General features: G+C 31.5%; 2 protein-coding genes across 4 annotated transcripts; both read left to right on the plus strand.

Moving 5' to 3' along the window:
- The first annotated feature begins 3685 nt into the window (after window positions 1-3685).
- LOC111998036 (transcription factor IIIA) lies at window positions 3686-7269 on the plus strand. Of its 3 annotated transcripts, XM_065763687.1 has the most exons (7): window positions 3686-3853; window positions 4317-4444; window positions 4818-4952; window positions 5718-6006; window positions 6223-6458; window positions 6597-6740; window positions 6861-7269. In XM_065763687.1, the coding sequence occupies exons 1-7, from the start codon at window positions 3835-3837 to the stop codon at window positions 7044-7046; spliced, it is 1137 nt and encodes a 378-aa protein (XP_065619759.1). In that variant the 5' UTR covers window positions 3686-3834; the 3' UTR covers window positions 7047-7269. The 3 variants fall into 3 exon arrangements, with proteins under 3 accessions (XP_065619759.1, XP_023885925.2, XP_065619760.1); XM_024030157.2 differs by lacking the exon at window positions 4317-4444; XM_065763688.1 differs by lacking the exon at window positions 3686-3853 and having other exon boundaries at window positions 4310-4444.
- Window positions 7270-20606: 13337 nt separating this feature from the next.
- On the plus strand, window positions 20607-21808 carry LOC112031994 (zinc-finger homeodomain protein 2-like). The gene has a single exon (XM_024064699.2). It carries the CDS (start codon window positions 20861-20863, stop codon window positions 21755-21757), a length of 897 nt encoding a protein of 298 aa, XP_023920467.2. The 5' UTR covers window positions 20607-20860; the 3' UTR covers window positions 21758-21808.
- The last annotated feature ends 3040 nt before the right edge of the window (window positions 21809-24848 follow it).

A 24848-nucleotide genomic window follows, 5' to 3' on the forward strand; every position in this document is an offset into this window, starting at 1 on the left:
GATGAATAAACTCTAGGCTCCGCTTGGGAGTTTATAAAGGAATGGAATGGATTTAATAGGGAAAAGAATGGAATGGAATGGAATTTAAAAATCTTGTTTGGATGTTATAAAATAAAGGAATGGAAAGTAAGTAACACCGTTTGGAAGTGACATTAGAAGGAATGAAATGAAATCATTTTATAATAACATTGCTATTATACCTCTTATTTTAAAGAACATAAAAAATAATCAATGAGAACTTATAATTGCTTTGAAATGTTTAGTATTTAGTGGACGATGTGAAACTAGTTAGCCATAATTGGGTCTATGTTAGATTATTGAATTACAATATAGTTTTCAAGGTGAATAGATTGCATCACGCTAAGACTAGAGGTGATAGAACTATTAACATATCAATTTCCTGATATAAAACTAAAATAATTCTAGTTTAAGGAAAAAAGAAAATTTTATTGTAGCTAAAAAACAAGTTATATATATTTCTATGTTGTAAAGCAATTCACGTATTACATATTTATTTTCAACAAAATAAATATTGTCTAAAAATGCAAACAAATTTCTTTAAAAAATAAAAAACTCCAGTAATGAGTCTTGCCAAAACAAAACAAAATAGCATTATCCATTCCAAAACTAAGGTTGGCCAAAAAATCCCACACTTCTTTTAATTTTTAGGCCTAGACATTAGTGTCATTAAGACACATTTGTGCTCATGATCTGGGCAACCAAAGAACATCTCCTTATATGTTGGATTTTCCATCAAAAATATGTAGGCCTCAGTCTTTGATATTGGATCTAAGTCCAATATGCCCAAAGCTGCGTGAACTTTTGCTTTATATGACTTTGAAAAGTACTTTGCCATAACCTCAATTGCCTTATCAATTGCCTTTGATACATTATCAAATGACTAGGAAATTACATTCTCGAGTTCATCATCTTCTGCTAGTCGTCTTTTCTTGCTTTTAGAAGACATTGCATCTTGTGACGACACTCGAGAACGTGTAACATTAATTTTAGGTGACCTCTGATCATCTTCCACTTCAAAATTCTCCAAAGAAACTTCATTTTGAGATATCAAATTATCAATCTCATCAATAGTGGTCGATGTAGCATACCTAGCACGTTTATCCTTTGCAGTTTCAGCATGATCTCCTTTTGCTCTATCTTTAGCCCAAAGTTGTGCCATCTTAGAGTAGTTGCGTATATGTGTTGTCATCCACTTCTTGGCTGTAGGTTTAGACTGTTACAAATTAAGACAAATGGTTAAACAACAGATATAATTACATATATAATTATGTAATACAAAATTAAACTTACAAAAAATGGTAATTTACCGCTATAAGTGGCTTTCAAACTTCTGGTTCAGCTGTCCACATATTTAAAGAATCATTCCATCCAAAACTAGTCAATCCATCTTTAAATATGTCATAACATTCATGAAAATTATTCTTCAGTGTCTTTTATTAATTTTTCACCTCATCCTTGTTAATCTCTATGTGAAATTTTTCAACCAACTCTTTCACTATATCATCATATGTCTTAGAGGTAAAAGTTCCATTAACTCTACCACCTATGATCACCTGATGTAAAAAAACATCCACTAAACCATCATCCATAACACTACTCCATTGTACTTCTTTGCTTGGATCTCCACCATTCTTCTTTGATATCTTACCTATGCTATAATTAATAGAACAAAAAAACACATATAAAATATTGTGTAAATATTAATATTAATTATCAAAAGATAGAGAGTAATATCAAAATGAAAAGAAAAATTTGCATAACATTTAGGTCAAAGTAATTGAAACATAGCATAGTCTTAAACGACAAGACAATAATAAACCCAAAAGCTATTACATTTGGACATAGTTTTGCCATATAGTTGGTGCTATAGAATTTCTTATAATATTTTCTTGCCTAGCATCCTCATCATCTTCTCTTGGAGTAGGGGCCACACGTTCACGATGAGAATGCAAAACCTTTTCGTCAACCTTAGTAATAAGACTTTCATCAGGATCGACACCCATTAAATAATTATGAAGTATGCAACATGCTAAAATGATTTTATTTTGTGTGTCAACACAATAATTAGTCTCTGTAGTACTTGCTATGATAGAAAATTTCTTTTTAAGTACACCAAATGCTCTTTCAATAGTAGTGCGCAATGACGTATGTCGCAAATTAAACAATTCTTTAGCATTTTCAGGGGGACGATCAAAGTACTCTTTTAAATGATAACGCACTCCCCTATAAAGTGCAATCAAACGACTTCTATTCATGTATCTCACATCAACAAGGTAATATTTATCTAATAAACAATTACAACCATTAATTATATACTGCAAATTTTTTAATTATAGAGAATACATCCTAATACGTATTTGAATTAAATTTACCTTGTGGGATTTTCAAGTTATCGTTTCTAGTTAAAGCACTCTTTATTATTCTTGAATCTGAAGCAATTCCTTCCCAACTTGGTAATACATATGTGAATTTTAAATCAAATAAGCATGCTGCCAACACATTTTGTGTTGTGTAACCCTTTCTACTCTGATATCTTAGTACATCCTCATTAGACACTTTGACACGAACATGTGTTCCATCAAGTGCCCCAATACAATCCTGAGATTAACATTATCTCTCAAAAAAATTTACCTTAAAATATATTTGTACTAAACTACTATTAAATATAAATTATATGCATGATATATTTACCTTAAAATATGGGTTGAGCCTACTACTTTGCAGTATCTCAAGTGGCACTTAGGTTCCATCAGGTTGTCGAAGGAATTGAACCTCTAACATAATTATTGATCTTAACACGTTATGAAAATGGCGACTAATGTTCTCACGGGAACGACAAAAAAAGAAGGACATTGTACAATGCGTCTGATTATGTGCTAGCATTTAAAGAAACTTGCCAACTTGCTCTTCAACCGCGGTACGCTATGTGTCTTGAAGATCACCATATCTCCGCAAAATGTCACACAAATCTTGAAAAGCTTGTGGACCCATGCGTATTATATCATAGCATTTTTCACTTTAATCTCATAATAATTTGATTTTGTTGATGACATTTATGAGATTAAAGGGTTTTTTTTTTTTTTTAATATATAGGAAAAAGCATACATGATGGGTCACAAACAAAGCTAGAATACCTTTATTGCAACTCGCAATTGCAATCATCAATAAAGTTAGAAATACCTAAGAGCTTGTAGCTTAATGATATTTTCAATGGAAAAAGAAAAATTCAAAATTCAAATTCCTTCACTTCTACTATTAATGTATAATAAACCAAGAAATAAAGTTAGGGATACGGTGACAATTTATAACATATATATATTTTTTGATACAACAATTTATAACATTCTTAAATTAGATTAATTCTATATGCATAAACATTTATATAAATTATAATATTTTTTTTCATGACTTACGTGTAAACCCCCCATCAAAGCTCTAGTGGTATTCGTGGCATTATTTTTACCGTAACATGACGTGGGATTAATGAATCACAGCGGATACATTTGTTTTTTTTTACTCAGAGAGAAAAAAAAAGGAAAATTTTGTTAGTTCCCCCACCCAAAAAAAAACCCTTAATTCTAAGTTTGGAGTCCGAAAGCAAAAGGCCCGGAAGAAAAGCCCACAAAGCCCAAGCAAAGCAGTATGCTTTCCATCTAGGGTTGTGATTTTTCTGTTTGCTCAACATAACACCAGATCTCTCGTTGACTCGCCGCCTCTCACATTTTGCACCACCACCAATTCTCAAACCCTCAATCTATAACCACAACAACCAACACCGCTCACAAAATTCGGCTTCGCTTTGGCACTCCAACTATGTCCGATCTGTTATCAGGTACTCTCTCTCTCTCTCTCTCTCTCTCTGTTTGTATCTCTCTCTAAACACACACACACACAAACATAAAAAGCACATATTTTTATCAGAAAGTGGGAACTAAAAAGACGAAACTTAATCCATCTGAGCTTAAAATCAAATGGGTTCCGCTTAAAATTTCTTAATCTCAATTGGGTTGAGTTCGCTTTTTTTTTTTTTTTTTTTTTTTTATAATTAAATTTATGTACTTGTTATTTTATTACTGCAAAAAAAAAATAATAATAAGAACAAAAGTACAGATTTGTAGCATGTTCACGTACTCAACGACCCATTTGAGCTTAAAAACAATTGGGTTCAGCTTAAAATTTACAAGCTCAGCTGGGTTGAGTTTTTTTTTTTTTTTTTTTTAATTTTTTTACTTATTGCAAAAAGAAAAAAAAGTGATAAAGTTAATATATTTAATATGTTCACGTTTGAATGGCAGAGATGGATGAGATGGGTGAGATTGAGAAGCCAATATTCAGAGACATAAGACGTTATTACTGTGAGTACTGTGGCATTTGCAGGTCCAAGAAGTCTCTTGTTACTTCTCATATGCTCACTCACCACAAGGTCTGCATCTTTCTTTATAGTAGTGAATTTTGATTAATTGTTTTATGAGGTACATATATGATCAGTGCGTATTAATAAATAACATTTCAAATTAGAGAATCATAGAAAAGAACAAGCCTTAATTGAATTAGAATTTGTTTAGAGAAGATTAAACCCAATTTTAATTAATCACAAATTTGTTGGTGTTGGATAGTTTTATCGTAGCACTGTTTGTAACTCTAAAAACCAAATTAAAAAAAAAAAAAGATCTTAGTACGATGACATGTAAAATGTGGGATTTTTTTTATGTGACAACTTTTAGAGGAAGATATGTGATTGTAAATCTGTTTTATTGAATTTTGTACTTAGTTTTTAGCGTTTTCCTTTTGTTCAGGAGGAGATGGAAAAGAATCGGGTTAATGGGGAAGAGGAAAAAGAAGGAAAAAAGTCCAATACGTGTCAAGAATGTGGTGCGAAATTCACAAAACCCGCATATTTGAAGCAACACATGCTAAGTCATTCGGTTGAGGTATCTTTCTTTTACGTGGCTTATTTGACAAGATTATGTGTTGGTATTTGATGCTTATGAGCTATTTTGATTTGGGCACAAGATTTCTGTGTAACTATGTCGGTCCACAAGTTCAAATGTCTTGACAGACTGTGAGTTGCTTCGTGTACAAAATGTAGCTGATATATAAATGGTTGTTCTGTTTTAAAGTATAACCTCATGTGGTGGATTTTGTTCTGGAAACTTATTTGCACTTTTAGCTGAGAATTTAAATTTTTGTAGAACATACATAGTTTGAATTCATGAGTGGTACATTTGAATTGTAAGCTGCCAGTTACCTCCTAGCAAATGTGGGGTTTACAAGTGGTGGGTGTGCATGTTTGAAGACATTGCTCAAATGCTTCTGCTTTATTTCCTAATTGCTAATTGTGTCTATGGCTGTTTGCGTCTTTGACATTTATTTAGTTTTGGTGTCAATTGAAGGTGAATTATTTTGCAGGGATTGTTAATTATTTGAGAAAAAAAAATCTCATGGATGTTGAAATTTGAAAGTGTGAAGCATTGGATCCCATACAAAAGAACTCCAAAATGCGTGAGGCTGCATCTTCTGACTTGAATGGACTAGTATCAGGTGGGGAGACCTCCTGAGAAGCTCCATCAAGCGAGCCTCAATCACGCGATGTTCCAAGTTGAGGTTTGAAGGATTCTTGTTCGTGTATATGTACATATAGTTGTTAATAATATTTTCCAGTGTACATATGTTTGATACTTTTGACTTTGTTGCAGAGGCTGTACACTTGTCCGGTTGATGATTGCCATTCCAGCTATAGAAGAAAGGACCACTTGAGTCGGCATCTGCTTCAGCACCAAGGAAAACTCTTTAAGTGTCCAATTGAGAACTGTGGCCATGAATTTTCTTACCAAGGCAACATGACACGGCATGTGAAAGAATTCCATAGCAAGGATTGCCCTCCAATTAATGCTGAACCCCAGAAGCAATTTGTCTGCCAGGAAATAGGGTGTGGAAAGGTTTTCAAATTTGCATCAAAATTGCGAAAGCATGAGGAATCCCATGGCAAGTTTCTCTGCTTTCCAACTACTTTTAATTTTGTTTTTGGACATTTCTTTGTCTTCTTTAGTTTGTATTGTAGATGATCCAGTAACATAGTTCTTTAGTTGGTGTTGTAGATTATCTAGTAACATTGTTCTTGAAATGAGAAAAAAAGTATTCTTAGTAAATTTTGGAAATTTTATCTGTTGCAAACTCTGACAAATGCAATTACTGATGCAGTTAAATTAGACTCAGTGGAGGCACTCTGCTGTGAACCTGGCTGTATGAAATATTTTTCTAACGAGGAATGCCTTAAGTCTCACATCCAGTCCTGCCACCAACATATTACTTGTGAGATATGCGGCACCAAGCAACTGAGAAGGAACATTAAGCGGCATCTACAAATACATGAAGACACAGTTTCATTGGAGAGAGTCAAATGCCACTATGACGGTTGTCTTCACACATTTTCAACTGTAAGATACTGCACTTTTTTAGGAGTTTACTTTTTTTCACTTGCTTTGCTAAATGTTTGAATTAGTATATTACTCATGTCAAAACAAATTTATTTGCCTTTTTGGGTGATGTTTGCTCACTTGGTTATATGTTTTCAGAAATCAAATCTCCATCAGCATATCAAGGCTGTGCACCTTGAACTTAAACCTTTTGCCTGTAGCTTTTCTGGTTGTGGCATGAGATTTGCACACAAGCATGTGAGAGACAAGCATGAGAAGACAGGGTGCCATGTTCATACATTCGTAAGTATTTTATGCTTGGATCATCTGACACTATCTTTGGTATTCATCTGGGTAGACATCCTTTAATGACAAAGTTAGAAAATGAAATTCATGACTGAGATCATACTGCTTTGGGTTCAGGGTGATTTTGAAGAGTCGGACAATCAATTTCAATCCAGGATTAGGGGTGGCCGGAAGAGAAAGTGCCCAACCGTAGAAATGCTGATCCGGAAGAGGATTACTCCACCAAGTCCACCAAGTCAATCAGATGAAGAGTCTGACTACCTTGGTTGGTTGCACTCACAGAGGACTGGCAACGAGCTGTAAATCATAGCCTATAGTTTCACACGATATGAATGGGGTCTCCCACTTTAAATATATAGAAGTTTGGGTCTTTAGAAGGATGATATGTATATATAGGTTATTAGCAGCCATTTACAATCTAGGTCTGTTCCTCAATTGTTAGAAGTAAATTTTATTCTTTATGGGTTCCCTTATCAGTGTATTACACTTGTTAATGAAATATAAATGTAGCATCCGGTTCCATCAACATACCTTGTTCTTTTTCTTTTCTTTTCTTTTTTTTCTTTTGGGGGGAAGAAGTTTCTGCTCTATTGAAAGTGTTTTAGCAAACAGAATTATTTGCAAGACTATGAAAGGACTCAATAAAAAATTGTGTAGCTTTAAATCTGAGTGAAATATAAATGTAGCATCCGGTTCCATCAACATACCTTGTTCTTTTTCTTTTCTTTTCTTTTTTTTCTTTTGGGGGGAAGAAGTTTCTGCTCTATTGAAAGTGTTTTAGCAAACAGAATTATTTGCAAGACTATGAAAGGACTCAATAAAAAATTGTGTAGCTTTAAATCTGAGTCTGGGGGGGGAAGAAGTTTCTGCTCTATTGAAAGTGTTTTAGCAAAGAGAATTATTTGCAAGACTATGAAAGGACTCAATAAAAAATTGTGTAGCTTTAAATCTGAGGCTGGAAAATTAATGGAGCCCATGTTTGAAATTTTGAATAACAATGCATAATTGCATATGGCCCAGCAAAGAAAATTTGAAGATGTGTTTTTCTTTTTCCTTTTCCCTAGTTGCTCTGCTGGAAAAGTAAAGAGCTAAGAAAGAACCAATGCAGGTGGATTTGCTGCCATTAGTGTCATGGTTTTTGGTTTTCATTAAATAGATGTTTCCTTTGGCATGCATGTGAAGATTGACAATGAGCTACAGCGCACTCTCATAATAGACGAGGATTATCTGCTTAGTTTGATTAGGGTAAGTTGTCCGTGGGAGTTTGATTAAGTAACAATGAGGTCAATTGTTTAGTATGCTTTGTGACTTGTAATTAATTTGAGCAAAGTTCTTTTATGTCAAAATAATAATAACAATAATAATAACAATAATAATAATAATAATAATAATAATAATAATAATAGATGGAGGGTGAGGTTGTGGGTTTAAGACACTAAATGCGTGTTGCTTACCGATAAGAAGCGTGTTGTTTACCAATAAGAAGTGCTATTTGGGCAAAGAAAAGAGTAACAGCTTAGCCTAGATCGAGAAGTCCTCAGCAAGACTTTGGAAGAAAGCACCACACCCCTTGTGGGGGATTGTGATGAATGTCTCGCTGAAAGGAGGATCAGGCAGGATTGTCTTAGTGGACCAAGATAGTGTGGCATGTCCTACTGTCAGTAGCAACTAGCACAAAGGGTCATAAAGATAAGTCGTTTTCCAACTCAGGTAGTGATTCAGAGTCGAGGTTCTAGACCTTTAACTCTTGGTCTGCATGTCTTGTTGTGTGAGACAACCCTGCAATGGTAGTTGTGCCAAACGTTTTTCAACATGTACTTGGTCCACATGGAGTTCTTGTTGGATCATCAGCATATTATGTGGTTTAGATTTACCGTTTCTATAATCTAATTTATGTTAGTTGGATGTTTCCTTAGTTTGTTGCTAAAGGAAGCCGATGAACATGCATTATTTGAATCTATTCTCAGTATTATTCATTGCTTTCCTTCTCTGGTTCGTCACTGTCAGTAATGATTTTAAAACACAAAGTGGGCCATTGCTAATCTGATCCCCCTGATGTGTGATTCACAAAAGTTTGCCCATATGATTCTCTTTATTTCTGCATTTACGCCTTCAGGGTCCAAGTGCTTTTAGCTAGGTTTCATATATGGTCAAGATTAATTGGTTTTTGATATAGATAGAGTTTTGAATTCACTACATATTAGCTGTTAATATGAATGGCCAAAACCATTTTAAAAACTTTGAATACTTTGTCATGGAATTTTGGAATTCCAGACCAAACATTATTTATTCTACCATGAAGTTAAAATAAAATGCTTTATCTTTAAATTATCCACACACACACACACACACACACACAAATTACTTCCCTTATAGAATAGTTGGTATTGGTTTGTTACATGCTTCTTTCAGTTTTACCATAATTCTTCTCTATTTGAAGTGTCTAAGTTCTGAATACAAATTTATGCAGACAATATTTGTGATGCAAACAATTGTTCAAAAATCTGTGTTAAATTTAAGGTTGAAAAAAAAAATCAAATTACAATTTTATATTTAGTTTTATATTTTTCCATTGAATAATATAAACCAAATCATCAATAGATTCAATACAGTTAAAAATCGATTGAATTGTCATATTGAAGTGGGAGAAACAATATATTGTCACTCAAAAATATTACGCTTCTCTCTTTTGAGATAGGTAGATAGTGGGATGAGGAAAAATAGAGCATAAATCACATATATATAAAGTACTATAAATGATCCCATTATCATTAGATTATCACTTTTTTTTTTTTAAAGTAAACACCAGACTATCACTTGAACCTCAAAATTACGCATCTTTAATAATGTATGAACTAATAAAGTTTTAATTTATAGTTAATGTATTTCATAGCTTGGCTCCACTATTGGAGTAGCACCATATTATTAAATGTTAAGTACTAAATTTTCCAAAATGTAAATGTTACATTGGAAACCTTCCTTTTCACATTGTATTCTAAATTCAAATGTGTTATATTAAGTCAAGTTCTGGAAGCAAAGACAAAGACTTATGTCTCCACCAATTTGACGTAACTAAGAACTAATGATAATGATAATGTTATGTCAAGTCAACATACCTAGAGACCTCTTAAAGAAAAAGCCTATATCTCCCAACATAGCCAAAAATATAGATTGCTTTAGAAGCTAACTTTGGGCAATTAAGCATTCTACTAGAATCAATCAATTTAGGTCTAGGTCACTGCATTTAAACTAAACCATTCCAGTGGGTCCTTGCTTCTGCACCGACAGGCGGGGTAGGTTGACATGCTTTGAGGACCACTGAATATTAGTATTATTCAAGAATCAAGATTGTTCTTCATAGCTTTTCATATTTCTTTTCCCCTTGTTTTGTAATTGCTATGGTATATATGTTTTTCACTTTTCACATGCTAGGTATGAATCATATACAGTATCTATATCTTTTTTGATAAGAATGATAGAATCTATATCAAATCTTAATTTGATACTTGATTGAGATGTAACTTGTTTTTACATGTTTTTATTTATTTATTTATTTTTATATATAAAATATATAGAATAGCTTTGATCACAAAAATAAGTATTTATAAATATTTAAAACCCAAATCTGTTATCTCAAAACAAAAACAAAAAAAAAAAAAAAAAACTCTATATTTTTTACAGTAAAAAAAAGTATTACTTAACTTAATTATAAGATTATTGGTTTTCGAAGATGTCATGATTACTTATGTTATCATTTGTTTACTAATTGACATCTAATTTATAATCTAGTTCCGTTTTTGATTATTTCCCAACTAATTTTATCTTGTAAGTAAAAACAAGGTTATTAGAGATGTTTGCTTTGTACGTAACACCTCAAATTTTCTTACATAATAGGTGTTAACTATTTAAGACTCATTTTTCATTATGCCCTCTCTCATATAAGTGATGATTTCATATTCATATATTTATCATGTATATGAAAAACATGATGTTAAAGATATTATAGATTTTATTATATAAATCTTTCAAGTTGAAATATCATTAATTATTAAAAAATAATAGAAACTCTTTGAAAACAAAAAAATGAAAAATAAAAGAGATATTTATTTATTATGTTATTGAAGTGACAAAAATTATATTAATTATCACTTTAGTTTGTAATTTTTTTTTTGTGCTGAATTGATCATTGTCAATTAACTCAACGTGGTTCACATAATTGGGCTCTGATGATATTGATTGTGGATTAACGTCATAGAAGCACTTTCACCTTTCTTAGGAAAATTGCAAACTGTAAATCAAGAATAAAAGATGAAAATAGAAGAAGATTTCCTTTGGCAATCATTTCACAATAACACAGTAATTTAAAGATGTCAACAAGACCACTGTTTCAATGAATTATGGACTACGCTTGTAATGATTCATCTTTGAAAATTATATTATAAAAAAGCCAATAATGCAGGAGATTTTTGCGAATGACCACTAACTATATACGTCAAACTATAATAATTTGCCTCCTGTGCTTAGATCCTGTTTACTAATTGATAACCGGCTTTATAGACTATGAGTGAATTTGTGATGGAGGAAGAGATGTCAAAGTTTCAAACTATACTATTGTGTAATCGACAAGTGATTATTAACCAAAATTAAAAATAAGATTAGTTAGCCCAAATTGTTATTGTAATTACGGACTTTTTCTTGGCCATATCAAACCGATAAATTAGTTGACTGTATGAGTGAGTAAACAATTAAAATCTGTCCACAAAATATATATATATATATATATATTAGAAAGACATTGGTATGGTGTCGGTCACAAACCCTCTAATGTTTTAGTTAGTGGATATTTCTTTTTAAAAAGCAATATGTTATTTTAATTTTTGATAACTTTGTTTTTTATAGATACGATAAAATTTTAAGTTATGATATTGTTTGGTTTATAATAATTTCTCTTTATTATTAGACAAGATAACAATTAATTTTTAATGTAAGTGGATTTTGATAACCTAAATGAATGATTTGATTTTCGTATATAGAGAGTTTTTATTGTGCTTTATGGTTATTTGCTTTCTTGAATCTTTGATTGTTGTGGTTAATTTTAGATAATGGTTGTAACTTTTAACTGCTAGTACGGTTCTGAAAAAGTATTTAGTATTGAAGCTAACCAGTTTTTGGTTGAGCTAAGGTGAGATCATGCTCATTTCTTCTGGACTTTCCCAACCTGAGCTATCTCTCTCATGAGTTTGTGGTCGATTTGAGCTGGTGACATGGTGAAAAGATTGGCCGAACTGGATGGATGATGTGGTCCAAGTGTTAGCTATACGTATTGCTTAAAATCTGACAGTAATAATTGACTGACATTGTGATTTTAAAGGGTCAAAATTATGTTCATTTCAACACCAATGAATGATAACTAATTTTACGGTGAATATTTGATCAAACATGCGTGTTGTTGACATTTAATTTATGTATAGTACAATCAAATTAAAGTTTTTGTAAGTTGTAACAACATTTCCAAGTTCCCAACAATAAGAGCATTTTGGGGTGGCTGGGTGGGTGTAAGATGAGCTTTATTTTCGAAAAGAGACAAATAAAGTACTTTGTAAGGTCACTAAGTTTTCTATTGGGGATAAACCCCATTTCTTTCTTTTTTTTTTTGATATTTTGTAATTTGCACATTGCTTCTAAGTGAATCACACAAATACCCGTTATGATATTTTTAGTAAAGACGTAAGTTTCAATTAGTTGTAAAGTTATTTGTCGTCAAATAAAAGATCTAGCATTCAAACATCGCCTACACACAAAAAAACTAATTTATGTCTTTGTTTAATGATTACGAGTAATTTTCATGGAATAGATGTCATAACTCATAAGTTGAAATATTATGGCATAGAACCAAAAAGCTTTCATTGAAACAAATTAGAAGTGACAAAAGTGTGGTCCCCTGAATTGATTTATAGTTGTGGTAGATACCATGGGAGCTTTCTTGCAAAATCTTTTCCGCCAATTGATTTCTTGCAAATCTGTTTATTAAATACGCTTGCTTTTGTTTTAAGCACAAGTCTAAGTAGCTTAAATAAGCCAATTACAAAGTTAAGAATGGAATTTATGTCCTAATAATAATAATAATAATAATAAAATCAATAAAGTTGATATTAATCCAGATAAATATGGGATGCGTGCAAATTCAATTAGATGCAAAGCTTGTCTGAGCAATATTTTACAGCACAAAATTCTTGTAGCTTCTTAGGCTCCAATAAAAAAAAGTACACACGCACATATTATATAGTGTAGTGTTAGCTTTTCAAATTCAACCCCTAATTTAAAATCATACATATAAAAATACAAAAAAAAAATAAAAAAACACATTTTTCTATATATATACGCGCACACACACATTTTATGCAGTTAAAAAGGGATTCAAGTTTTGGATATCTTTGTTAAAAAAACTAGGCTATATCATTGAGTAATAAAATTCTTAGCAAAAAGATAGATATTAGCTACTATGATTCCAAGAGGGAAGAATTCTTCTTTCTATGAGACTTTGTGCTTAATTTTTGGGCTTCAATAAACCCCAAAATGAGTGCAATATAGGAAAATTAATGTGCATTTTGGCTGAGCATAAATAAATAAAATAAAATCACATGGAATGAATGGATTTTTCAGTTGATTAATTAATGATCAACTTAGAATAATTATTTGTTAGATTTTGTGACATAAAATTTCAATATGCTTAGAGATAAAAAAAAAATTTATAATTATTTTTTCACAATTGTTAAGATGGTTTGTTTTGATTAGTGTATAAAAGTAGGGATAACCATTTTTTTTTTTTTAGATAAGTTTATTAACAATAAGTCTAAGAACACAGAATTTTCCACAATTATACCTATATATTAAATCCAAACACAGGTTAGGGTTAGGTGTGTATCTGTTCTGTATTAACTAACAGGCAACAACCTATAGCTACTCCTGAAACCCTTACTTGGAATCCTGCATGGTTGATTCTTAAATAATGCTAAACCCTACTGCTATGCTATCAACACCACAGAGCTTTTCAGCTTTGTCTTCTGTATGCTATAAAGCTAATAAATATGTTCTCCATTTTACTAGCTTTTACTTTTGTACGAAGACAAAATGCACAAGTTTTCCTCATTTATTCATCAATACAATTTCCGAATTTCATTCCCCCTAATGCCTACCTATATTGCATGCAGGAGTAGGGGCCAAATTTTCCTTTGTTCACAGGACTTAAGGGTCGACCGACTTGTGAGGAATACTACAAAAGGCTATAGTAGCATTTTTAAACTGCGGCTACAGCACCAAAAACCACCGGTATAGGTCCAAATGGACTATCGCGGCAGTTTTCATGAGTTTTCTTATATTTTGAGCAATAAATATAATAATATTATAAATTTTATAATTCTTTTATCATTGTTAATGACATCTTATAATTGGTGTATAATAAAAATAATATTACTGTTTTGTGAAAATGATGTATTAAGCATAATTTATACCAACTCAAAAAATTATAAAATTTGTTGTGGATGTAATATTTTTTGAGAGATTTTGGGTATGCCTAACAACTACATGTCTTTATATTAGTATTTTTCTCATTCCAAGAATATTCTTTTACTACTATTTTATTTGGAAGGAATTCTTTTAGCATATTGAGCAACCAAACAATTTTTATTTTTATTTAAAAAAAAACGGCTATCCTTTAGATACATCCTTGAGCTAAAAACATATTAAAATAGTCCACATTCTCCTTTTAAGATTATGAGAATTTTGGGTGTGGAAAAAAATGTCTAAATGTCAACCGTGGTAATAATTATATTATTCATTTTCTAAATGCTTTATTCTTTCTTATAGTGTAGGTCTCATAGTCATGTAAGATTCACATGTTGTGAAATTGATAATATATATATTTGATTCTTGAAATATTTTTTCTATTATAAAGTTTTTGGAAGACAAATATTTGAAATAGACAAATTTTTATTATGTGTGTATACACTTACTATTAACAATAATTTTTTTTATATATTTTAGATCACGTTTATTAAATTATGAAAAAAAATATCAAATTAGCCCTAGCGTACTGTCCAACTATAAGTAATAATGCATGTCATTCCATTATATATATTTTTTTCGCATGAATCCTCGAGCTACAAACATTTTAAAATTAGTTTCATCTCTTTAGCACTCGAGGATCTGAATTTGATGGCAGTAAAAAGTCAAACACAATCAAGTATCAACAGCCATGATCAGCAAGTATGAACCTTCTTTTTTTTGGGACTTGGGAGCACTGAGCAGGCAAGCAAGTATGAACATTTAACAAGAACAACAACCCCGTCAGAAGTAATAAGCTAGCTTTTCCGTAATCAAATAGTTCAAAAAAAAAAAAAAAAAAAAAAAACTACTCTAGTTTTTTTTTTTTTTTTAGATAAGTTTATTAACAATAAGTCTAAGAACACAGAATTTTCCAGAATTATACCTATATATTAAATCCAAACACAGGTTAGGGTTAGGTGTGTATCTGTTCTGTATTAACTAACAGGCAACAACCTATAGCTACTCCTGAAACCCTTACTTGGAATCCTGCATGGTTGATTCTTAAATAATGCTAAACCCTACTGCTACGCTATCAACACCACAGTGCTTTTCAGCTTTGTCTTCTGTATGCTATAAAGCTAATAAATATGTTCTCCATTTTACTAGCTTTTACTTTTGTACGAAGACAAAATGCACAAGTTTTCCTCATTTATTCATCAATACAATTTCCGAATTTCATTCCCCCTAATGCCTACCTATATTGCATGCAGGAGTAGGAGCCAAATTTTCCTTTGTTCACAGGACTTAAGGGTCGACCGACTTGTAAGGAACACTACAAAAGGCTATAGGCTCTGTTTGGATAGCACTTATTGTTACTGAAAGTTGCTAAAAATTGATTGTTGCTGAAAACACTGTAGCAAAATAATTTTTAAATATATAAATAGTACCATGGGACCCATTTTTAATATTTTTAATGTGTAAACAGTGCATGAACAGTGTGTAAACAGTGTACGCACAGTACATGCACAGTAAATTTTGTCACCCAAAATCAAAAAAGCTGGGAAAAAAAAAAAAACACAAAACGCAACTTTACTTTGAGTATGAAAAATTGCTATCCAGACGCAAGCATAGTAGCATTTTTAAACTGCGGCTACAGCACCAAAAAACCACCGGTATAGGTCCAAATGGACTATCCCGGCAGTTTTCATGAGTTTTCTTATGTTTAGAGCAATAAATATAATGATATTATAAATTTTATAATTCTTTTATCATTGCTAATTACATTTTATAATTGGTGTATAATAAAAATAATATTACTGTTTTGTGAAAATGATGTATTAAGCATAATTTATACCAACTCAAAAAATTATAAAATTTGTTGTGGATGTAATATTTTTTGAGAGATTTTGGGTATGCCTAACAACTACATGTCTTTATATTAGTATTTTTCTCATTCCAAGAATATTCTTTTACTACTATTTTATTTGGAAGGAATTCTTTTAGCATATTGAGCAACCAAACAATTTTTATTTTTATTTTAAAAAAAACGGCTATCCTTTAGATACATCCTTGAGCTAAAAACATATTAAAATAGTCCACAATCTCCTTTTAAGATTATGAGAATTTTGGGTGTGGAAAAAAATGCCTAAATGTCAACCGTGGTAATAATTATATTATTCATTTTCTAAATGCTTTATTCTTTCTTATAGTGTAGGTCTCATAGTCATGTAAGATTCACATGTTGTGAAATTGATGATATGTATATTTGATTCTTGAAATATTTTTTCTATTATAAAGTTTTTGGAAGACAAATATTTGAAATAGACAAATTTTTATTATGTGTGTATACACTTACTATTAACAATAATTTTTTTTTTATATATTTTAAATCACGTTTATTAAATTATGAAAAAAAAATATCAAATTAGCCCTAGCGTACTGTTCAACTATAAGTAATAATGCATGTCATTCCATTATATATATTTTTTTCGCATGAATCTTCGAGCTACAAACATTTTAAAATTAGTTTCATCTCTTTAGCACTCGAGGATCTGAATTTGATGGCAGTAAAAAGTCAAACACAATCAAGTATCAACAGCCATGATCAGCAAGTATGAACCTTCTTTTTTTTGGGACTTGGGAGCATTGAGCAGGCAAGCAAGTATGAACATTTAACAAGAACAACAACCCCGTCAGAACTAATAAGCTAGCTTTTCCATAATCAAATAATTCCAAAAAAAAAAAAAAACACTACTCTAGTATTTAAAAACAATAATATTAGGAATGCACTCATTTCATTTTATCCATTTTTATAATACGGTAGATGTGGTTAATTGTGAGTAGTTAATATTTTATGTGCAATTCCCACTATTGTTTATATGCACCTTTACTTTTGTATTTTTGTTGAATAAAAGAGAGATTTTTTTAGTGTAGACTCATTGACCTCATATCAAACTATTATCGTAGAGTATTCACTAAAGAGTTTCTACTTGAAGTCTTGAACCACTCAACTCATTAATCTCATTTCATGTGATGATAATGAATAATATAATGTCTATTATTAGGGTCTTAATTGATCTATACCATTATGGACACAACATATTCACCGAATTGGTACTACTTGAAACATTTAACTTCTACCGAATATCATGTAAAGTGCTGCAATAACTCTTAACCTGTAATGGTCACCATTACTTTAGATTTTTTTTTTTTTTTTTTTTATAAATAAAAGTTTAGATGAGAGAAGACTACCCTATAATAAGGTCTAGAAAAGTGACAGGTCTTGTAAAGGACTTACAAATAGCCTACCAAAGTAGACTGTTGACAACAAAACTAAAACCTAAACCTTTTGAATGAGCCTAAACCTTTTGAATGAAGTATTCTGAGCCTCAACGGCACTTTAGATTCATTGATTACAAAAGACATCCTGTAATGAAATTAGATGCAAAATTCAATCAATCTTATAATATATTATTTTGGATTAAACAATGAAATTTGGGATTCCTTGGGATTATTACGTGTGGCAGAGAAAGTGTCAGTAACTACAGCCCCTATTGGACGGTGGTGGTGGGCTTCTGTTTTCGTCTGGTACCTTGGAAGCCACGCTCTCTCTCTCTCTCTCACTCTCATTATCTCTCTCTTTCTCTCTCTTAAACTGTGTCACAATTTTCTGTGAACCCCACACAGCATGGCGGGAAAAGCGTGAAGTGCAGGAAAGAAAAAAAAAAAAACAAAACCTTCATTAATGAAATATAAAAAATAATATCATATTAGATATTATTATATAGTACCCCACACAGTGCAAAGATCTCGTCAGCGCTTAAAGTGCAATCTGGGCCGTCCGATCCTCTCTGATCGGATTTTAGCAGAAACCCACGTGGTGGGTCCCACGTTTTGTTGATAATGAGACGTCGACCTTTCACGGGCTCTCTGTGGCAGGACGTTTTTGTGATTGGACCAATCGCGTACGGACACGTGTGTGTGTGTGGCATTTACAGTACTATATTCCGTTCTTGTGTTTTTCTTTTCTTTTTTTGCTGTTCTGGTTTTGTTCTATGGAATTCTTACGTGGTTGTTTGTGACAGACAGTGTGTGTTTTACGGTAATCAGTATTCACGTTTTTTGCCTTGTCACTCTAAATTCCTGTGACTGACACCACCCGGTTGAATGTTAATTTTCTTGATGAGATTTGTTAATGTGCGCACGTATTAGTAAACTATTTTAAGAATTTTTTTATGAAAAAACAAAAAATTAATTAGTTATTATGACAATTTTTTTTTTTTTTAATTTTTCATAAAAGCTTTTTTAAAATGGATGGTTAATATGTACTTTAAGGGGATATATTAATCGGATGATTTTTTCATGAATATATTTGGATTATAGTTAGCTAAAGTTTCTCATCTTTGAAGTGAATTTCAGTTAATTCAATTGGTAAAGTCTTTGATAGTTGAATAAAAGATTTGAAATTTAATCTCACTTACATTAAAAATTGATTGATATCTTAGTTTAATAATAAAAAGATATTATCAAGAGAGGATGCTGTAAATTGAAATTCTCTTAAAAAAAAAAGTGATAAGAAGTAATTATCAGACGTAACGCAGTTGTTAAAATTTCTTATAGTAAAATAAGAAATTTACAGTTTGATTCTTACTTACAAAAAAAAAAAGAAAGTTGATGGTAAAACGCAATCATTGGATGCTAAGGTTAAAACTTAAAAAAAAAAAAAAAAAAAAAATTCTTAATGTATGCAAAACTTATATCTTTCTCTCACAACTTATAAATCTCACATCCAAATAAATAAATGAAATAAATAAATAAATAATAGCGTGAGTTAAGAATACACTTATCAATAATTTATAAAGTTGTATATATAAAGTTCTTGTAATTTTATGCATTTTTTTTCTCGAATATATATTATTTTTTTCATTTTGTGCACGGTTTTAATGTTTGTAACACTTGATGATGTCTTGAATGTGTGCATATAAGTTGTAACACAATCATGGTTTTAGACATATCTCAGCCTTTTGAGCAGATATGGTATTGTCCTATTTGAAAACAGTTTTAAAACAATCATGGTTTTGAAGACTGGTAAAGATTTTATGAATTTTGGGTTCTTTCTTTTTAGTTTTTTTTTCTACAATGAAATCTTAATTCAACTTAGGAAATAGGAATAGCTAGGAAAACTTTGGCCAAGGACACCATCAGAAATTCAAGTTGGAAATGCATTCCAATTTAATGGCTTTTTTATATATTCGATATTTTAATTCAAGATTTATTATAACAATGTCCCAAATTCCCAAGGATTAATCACCTCTGAAAGATTAAATAAATTATTGGGAAATTGATAAAATTCAATTAAAGTTGAAACAACATGGTTAAGTATCTAACAAACAACTCATATCAATCAACTGATTTTATCCATTTTAAACAAAGCATTTACATCTCAACTTTACAACAAAAATTATCTAGACTAACAAATTTAATACTTTAAGGAAAAAAAGAAAAAGAGATTCTATTAACAAGAATTTGTTTCAGCTTTCATTCCAAAGTTTCCAAATTACCATCTTTTGCAATTTTACTCAGGAAAATAATCTTCTCTATATGTTTATGAAAACAAGATATTCCATTTTATGATCAAAATTTAATTATTATGGATTTAAGGGTATATGTAATGCCCATGTCATGCAAAATCATTTATTATTTTTTATTTGTCAATAGGTTGTAGCTCACTAGGTTAAGTTGTTAACACCTCTTGGTATTTTTAAAGAAAATATCTAAGGTTCAATTTTCTCTCCCCCACTATACTTAAAGAAAAAAAAAGCCTTGTTTCTTATTTGGTGTAACTAAATTTATAATAACACAACACTAGATACATTCTTAATCCTTGAAAATTATAAATCATAATAGGAATTTACTAATGTATACCTTTAAAGCACATATTAGTAAATTATTTTAAGAAATTTTTTATGAAAAAATAAAAAAGTAATTAGTTGTTTTGGTAACTTTTTTAATTATTCATAAAAACTTTTCCAAAATAAATGAGGACCTATCATAATATGAACAAAGTCTCTTAATCTCTTTTCAACCAATAAAGTCATGAAATAAGAGACATTAATTCGAACTGTGCTCACACTAGAAAGTCTAGAATAAACAGCAATAAGCATGAACCAAAACATAATTAGATTCTACAAGAAAAATGTAAACAAAGTAGAAGAGAAAAAAAAAAAAAAAACCGACACGTGTAAGTTAACAGACCTATAACCTATTCTATTCCATCTTTGTTCTTCCCTAGCGACGCTTGTCTTAAATGCATTTCACGCCTCATCTTCACTGAATTACCTAACGATTATTATCGTCATGATGACTATGACAACCTCAGCTTTGGAATCACAATTCCTCCATCCTTAAAAACAAAACCAAACCCACAAAACCCCATTCTTCTACCTTAACTTTTTGTCTCAACTCCCTACTCTTTTCTTTTTCCTCTAAATCTAATCCCATTTTACCTTAAAAAAAAGCCAAGACACCCAAAACAAACCAAACCAAACCCAACCCAATCCTCTCTTATTTTCATGGACTTAACCGTCGTACCTTACAACAACCACACCCCCAAGACCGAGAACGGAAACGACGACGTTAAGAAGAACAACAACACCAATAACCACCATAACAACAACAACAACAACAACAACAATGATGTAGCTGATCGTGAACCGGTAGTTATGAACCCGTCGAGTAAGACCGTTAATAATACCGTTATTACCGTTGTGTACAAGGAGTGCATGCGGAACCACGCGGCCTCTCTAGGTGGTCACGCCAACGACGGCTGCGGCGAGTTCATGCCACGTGTCACCACCAACAACAACATCAACAACAACAACGTTGTTAAAGATCAGCAGCATGAGGACTCGCTCACGTGCGCCGCATGTGGCTGTCACCGCAATTTTCACAGGAGGGAAGTATTCGGTGGTGAGCCGCCGCATCACCATCCCGTGCACCTGCACTCTCCGCCACCAATGTTTGCGTTGTACAACGGTGGCCCCGCTACTGTGCCACGTGGACATCCTCATCCTCATCACCATCATCATCATCAGTATCATCAACATCACGGTGGTGATCATCACGATCGTGGACGGTCAGAGACGCCGGAGAGAGTAGTGGGACCCGTGACGATCACGAGGAGTGGTAGTACTAATAACACTACTAGTGCGAAGAGGTTTAGGACTAAGTTCACGCAGGAGCAGAGGGAGAAAATGCTAGAGTTCGCTGAGAGGATTGGGTGGAGGATACAGAGGCACGATGACGTGGCGCTCAACCAGTTCTGTTCGGAAATTGGTGTCAAACGCAATGTGCTCAAAGTGTGGATGCACAATAACAAGAATGCTCACCGCCGTAGAGAGTCAGGGCCCGATGACTCACCTTCGGAACCACCACAACAACAAGAAGAACAACAACCTATTGGATCATGAGTCTAAGTGATTAATTAACTAATAAATATTTGACTTTTTTTTATTTATTTATGTTTTATTATTATTATAATGATTAATTAACTAATAAATATTTGACTTTTTTTTATTTATTTATGTTTTATTATTATTATAAATTTTTTTTTTTTTTGTGTTTAATTTTTATCTTTTTAGTTTTGTGTAATGACTAATGAATAGTGAAATGGGCTTTTTTTCTTGAAGAAGAGTTTGTAGGAGTGTGTACAGGTGAAATAATTGTGGGTTTTGGTTTGGTTTTTGTTACTTTTAATGATTCTAAGTTCAACAATGTTGGTGCAGTTCTGACATTTTAGGAACAGTAGAATACGTGAAATTCTGGTTTTGAGTAGGGGGCATTATGATGTTTTGCGCTTTGTGAAAACTTGGATCATTGGACTGACAAGACCATATTTTTAGGTTTGCATGGTCTGAAACTGAGAAAGGAATCTAAAGAGAGGAGTTTTTACATGGTGGGTAGAAAAGGCATACAATGTCAATGATTAAGTCTTATCTCAAAATTTTGAATGCTTTTGGATTTGTAAGAAACTAATCAATGTTGATCACATATCTGTTTTTGTAATTAATTAGTATAACATAGATAAGAGAGGATTGCAGAGTAGGTTAAGATCATACTAAAATCTAGTGATGAATCCACAAAGGGCAAAAGCAACTATAGGTAAAAAAGCATGACAAAATTAAAGGACTTTGAGTTATAGAAAGAGAAGGATATGCAAAGATATATACATAACGCCAATGTCAACTTGATATGGATAACTCTTTTCCATGTAAAGAGCATTTATGCATTTTCACCTATGGTAGCAAGAAAGCTAACAATTTCGTTTTTATTTAGCATGCTGGTTGGAAGGGAAAATCATCAAAGCATGCCAGAAAAAGAATATACAACAAGATGTTGAAAGTTTAGCATCTTTGTTTGAGTGGTTCACCATAGATTATATTTAGGGTAGATATTAGTTGGGTTTCACTGATTGCTAATAGATTTTTTTTCCTGCAATTGATTACCTCTGAGATATGGAACATGTATTGCCGTGTTTACATACTTGTTAGATATTGAGTGTAATACCCCGAATTTATTTTATGATTATCATCGTCATCGTCATTATTATTATAGAGTCAAGGTACTATACGTGTGTAAATAGTAAGATAAGAGTAGACAATTTTGTGATGCTACAAAATAGATGAAAAAAATTAAAGTTTTAGTGCATACAATTTAGTACGGCAATTAAAATAATAAATAAATAAATAAATAAAAGAGGAAGATGTAATGGAGAGTTTTACTTTGTGGGTTATTCATATAAAACTTTTGATCTCCTTATCAATTAAGGAAAATGATTAGAGAATTAAAACCTATTTGGATTAGAAGTTTAAAAGTTATTGGAATCCTTTGGAATTTTGGCTTATCTAAACAAATAAACCTTAATTTGAGGTTAATTGAGAATTAAAGTTTTGGAAGTATATTTAAGTTTTATGAGCTTCTTGGAGACTAAAGAAATCAGTTTTAGTGGGTGTTAAGTAGGAAGCATATTTAACAGGTAAAGAGTAGTCATAGGGTTTCTTGGGTGAAAGGTAGAGAAAGACTGCGAAAATACAAGAAACGAAGTTCTACTTCTACATCTGTGTGGTCGTATGGTTAGGTATATCTCTCTCTCTCTCAAAGATATATGGGAATGACCTACCATCCTAATGAATTTTAATAGGTTTACATGACTATTCTTTATGAACGCATGAATAGGTGATAAGCTTTTAGAAGTTTTGTTCCTAGAGTTAACGCAACTTTGGAGTAGTGCTAAATTCTTGACCCTTATTGTTATCTATAATATTGTTTCAAGTTTCAAAAATTTTAGTCAATACATGCTATAGGTTGCCAAGTCCTACGGGTAGAGATTTTCTATGGATGCTATATATACATATTTTGATGTGATAGGATATTTCACGGTGGCCTAGAATATCAATTGTGGTTATAGAAATTTTTTTGAACTATAGTGGTACATATTAGTTTTGGGAAATATTGTTGCAGTGGGACTTTGATAAGGAATATTAATTTGCTTAATTCAATGGTATATACGAAAGTAGTTTTCATACTTGATTTCTGTAGGACAGTAGGAAAGAAAGGTTTCTAACAATTAGATTTCAGGCTTACTAATTAAAGAATTCTTTTGTTTAGAGCTTACGGAAGATTAAAGTGTTTAGCTGTGTTCAGATATATTAGCAAGAGAGGTAAGTAATTATGCATAATATGCATAAGTTTTGTTTATTAGGTTCTTAAAAGTCAAAAGTTTTCAAAAGTTATGTTTTTAACCTTACGTTTTCTAAAGTTTATCAAAAGAATTTTTACTTCATTGAAAGAGAAACTCCAAATTTTTAAATAATGTTTTGAATGTTTGAATCTCATTTAAAAGATGATTTCTAAACTAAACTATTTTTAGAAAAGAATTCAGCTTTAATGTAAGTTTTCTAAAAAGGTTCTTGCTCTTTAAATTGGTTTAAAACCAAGTGATTTCAAAGTCATATTCCTATTTTTCAAATGGTATTTAAAACGTTTCTTTTATCAAATTAAATTTTCAGATTTACTCAAAAAGTGTAAAAAACTTGTATAAACTCCTCAGTTCCTACTCATTTCCCATGAGAGTCAAGCATCCTTTGATTTATTTTCAATTCAATATTGTGATCTTCAATAAGCCTTTATACTTGGAATGATTGTTACTATTAAATAAATGATTCTACTTTGTATAAACTTTGCTTTTGTGATTTGTGACTCATTAAATGTTTTAAAATTGATCAAATATATGTATAAGCCCGCTCATAGGGTTGTACATGAGAATAAGTGTTGATCCCTCACCAGCAAGGGTTAAATGTTGTTATCCGCTCACAGAATTATATATAAGAATACGTGATATATGTATATGTGACACTATGCTCTGATCAATTATACGTATGTGTTTTCTAATGATTTTTAGATTTGATTACATTTGTATTAAGTGGCTCATTATATGTTTGGAAAACTATATTCGATATCTTTGAGTGAATTTGTGAAATCTAAATACTCATACTTTGCTTG

Source organism: Quercus suber, unplaced genomic scaffold (assembly GCF_002906115.3).
Source record: "Quercus suber isolate HL8 unplaced genomic scaffold, Cork oak 2.0 scaffold_518, whole genome shotgun sequence".
Classification (NCBI taxonomy): Eukaryota; Viridiplantae; Streptophyta; class Magnoliopsida; order Fagales; family Fagaceae; genus Quercus; species Quercus suber.